Genomic DNA, 396 nt, shown 5'->3' with positions numbered 1-396 from the left:
GAAAAACACGAAGTCCTATGTCTGGGATGGGCTAAACAATGCATTGGCAGAGACAGGCTGCCTGCCTGGGACAGGCAGTTCCTTGGGGACACTTGATTAAACATGATCCCGCAGTGCAGCCCGACAGGGCCCGTGGCTAACAGCATCCCAGTGAGGCGATTATCACTTTTTATTCAGCACTCATAACACGGCACCTTGAATACAGCATCCCGTTATGGGCGCCCCCAATACAAGACAGACTCATAAACCTGATGGAGAGCAGCGAAGCCACCGCGACGGTGGGGCCGGAGCACGTGCCCTGTGGCCCTGCTTGGAGCTGGAGTTCGGGCTTGAGACTTCCCCCGGGCTTGTGACAACGGAGCCTTTCCCCGTGAGGGGAGGGAGAGCCGCCGGTCG

General features: G+C 58.1%; 1 protein-coding gene across 1 annotated transcript in view; it reads left to right on the top strand.

Moving 5' to 3' along the window:
• The first annotated feature begins 214 nt into the window (after positions 1 to 214).
• TMX4 (thioredoxin related transmembrane protein 4) overlaps positions 215 to 396 on the top strand; it is a 25,145-nt gene continuing 24,963 nt past the window's right edge. The window contains exon 1 of the mRNA XM_009282558.2: positions 215 to 370. Within this exon, the coding sequence (XP_009280833.1) occupies positions 215 to 370 (156 nt within the window). The remainder of the gene's footprint in view (positions 371 to 396) is intronic.

The sequence above is a fragment of the Aptenodytes forsteri genome, unplaced genomic scaffold, assembly GCF_000699145.1.
Source record: "Aptenodytes forsteri isolate BGI_AS27 unplaced genomic scaffold, ASM69914v1 Scaffold5, whole genome shotgun sequence".
NCBI lineage: Eukaryota > Metazoa > Chordata > Aves > Sphenisciformes > Spheniscidae > Aptenodytes > Aptenodytes forsteri.
Note: the sequence above shows the minus strand (reverse complement) of the source record. Positions and strands in the feature narration are given on the sequence as shown.